The 1,823-nt window shown below is 54.4% G+C and overlaps 1 protein-coding gene across 1 annotated transcript in view; it reads left to right on the top strand.

Moving 5' to 3' along the window:
- Position 1: 1 nt before the first annotated feature.
- FNBP4 (formin binding protein 4) overlaps positions 2-1,823 on the top strand; it is a gene marked incomplete at its 5' end in the record, with an annotated part of 10,713 nt that continues 8,891 nt past the window's right edge. Inside the window, 5 exon segments of the mRNA XM_017733743.1 lie at positions 2-68; positions 822-958; positions 1,086-1,287; positions 1,374-1,524; positions 1,605-1,722. Coding sequence (XP_017589232.1) covers positions 2-68; positions 822-958; positions 1,086-1,287; positions 1,374-1,524; positions 1,605-1,722 — 675 coding nt within the window.

Below are 1,823 nucleotides of genomic sequence, written 5' to 3'. Positions count from 1 at the left end.
GGTGGCGGAGCCGCTCCGCAACCCGCCCAATCCGCCGCCTCCCGCTCCCGCCGCGGTCAAGGCCACAGGTAAGAGAGCGCCCTGGGGTGAGACGCGGGATTACATCCCCCCTAAAATCTACGGGGAGATTCTCAGGATTTAGTGGTGGAGCGCCCCCCGATGCACAATAATGATAAAAAAATAGGGGAGTTCTGGTTCTAAATGGGGGTTTTTGTCTGAAATTTGGAGGGTTGATTCTCAGATATCATTTTTTGGGTCTAAAACGTGACCCAAATGTAGGAGTTTGGTCCTTTGTGTGTTTTTTTGGTCATATATATGGGGTATTGGTCCTAAATATGAGGTAGTTCTGGTCCTAAAAGTGGTGGGCTGTGAGGTTCCAAATAGTTTTTGGAGGTGCTGAGTGTGGGTTTTGTGGTTCTAAGAGTGGTGGGTTTTGTCCTAAACGAAAGGGTTTTGGTGGGACTGTGTTTGTTTCCCTCTCCATAACCCCCTATTTTTAACACAGGGTAATTATCCACTTTTAACTATTATTTTTAAGGGAAGAGAGTTAATGCTTTCCTAAGTAATTCACTTTGGGGCTGGAGTTGTTTCCATTTTAATTATTTTAATTGTGCTGTTATTTCCCAAGAGACGATTGCTCATCTTTAAATGCATTTTCTTACTCTTTCTTGTACTGATTTCTCCCAAGCTGACCCTGGCACGTATACAGGGGCTGTTCCCCCTGGGATGACAGTGGCACCACTGGAGTGGAGGGTGGGGGGGTCGGATCCAATGCCCTGTGACAACAGAATTCCCCTGAGGGTTCACTCTCCCTTCTCCAGGAGGTTTGTGCCTGCTGGGTGCCTATGCCGACAGTGATGATGAGGAGGGCGAGACCCCAGAGAAGCCGGCCCGTTCCACGGATGCCAATGGCAGCAATTCTACTGACATCGACAGCACCCTGGCGAACTTCCTGGCTGTGAGTGCCACTCTGGCAAGGGCAAGGGGAGGGAGGGATTTTCATGGTCCAAGACATTGTCTACATCCAGTAAGTGCTTTGATTTGGCTTGGGATTTGAAGCTCATGGTGGGATGCTGTTTTTACAGGAGATCGATGCCATCACAGCCCCTCCACAGCCCGCTGAGCCCACTGCTGCCTCCTCTTCCTCCTCCTCTGTGCCACCCCCTATGCCTCCCCGCCCGGAGCCGAAGGATTCGGGCACAGGCTCATCCTCGGGCACAGCCAATGGCATGGGCTCGGCGCCAGCCCCGGAATGGCAGTACGACACCCAGTGCTCGCTGGCCGGAGGTGAGGCCATTCCTGTCTCCAGAGGGGGTGCTGACAAAGGGGTGTCACCAGGGAGAGGGAGTAACGGGCTGTCGTTTCCCCGGCAGTGGGAGAGCTGGAGATGGGTGACTGGCAGGAGGTGTGGGATGAGAACACCGGCTGCTACTACTATTGGAACACCCAGAGCAACGAGGTGACCTGGGAGCTGCCACAGTACTTGGCGACGCAGGTCCAGGGCCTGCAGCACTACCAGCACAGGTGGGAGAGACCTTCAGGTTGTTGCCTTGTGGGATGTTGTTCCAATCTTGCCCTTCATTCCCGCTCCTCTTCCTCAGCAGCACCGTGGCAGGTACCAATGGCAGCTTCATGGCGGCCACAGAGCCATTCCCTCAGGAGAAGGGGACCCCTGGCAGCACTGGCCGTGGGACTGGCCTCGGCAAGCGGGAGGTGAAGAAGGTCAGTCATGTGTGTTCTGGCTGCCATGGGGATTGCAGGCATGTCCTTGGGCTTCCTTGGAAGCAGGTGGGATGCTCTGCTCCACTTGCAGCCCTAGGAAG

The sequence above is a fragment of the Corvus brachyrhynchos genome, unplaced genomic scaffold, assembly GCF_000691975.1.
Source record: "Corvus brachyrhynchos isolate BGI_N302 unplaced genomic scaffold, ASM69197v1 scaffold165, whole genome shotgun sequence".
Classification (NCBI taxonomy): domain Eukaryota; kingdom Metazoa; phylum Chordata; class Aves; order Passeriformes; family Corvidae; genus Corvus; species Corvus brachyrhynchos.
The sequence above is the reverse complement of the archived record's forward strand: the minus strand, read 5'-3'. Positions and strand labels throughout refer to the sequence as shown.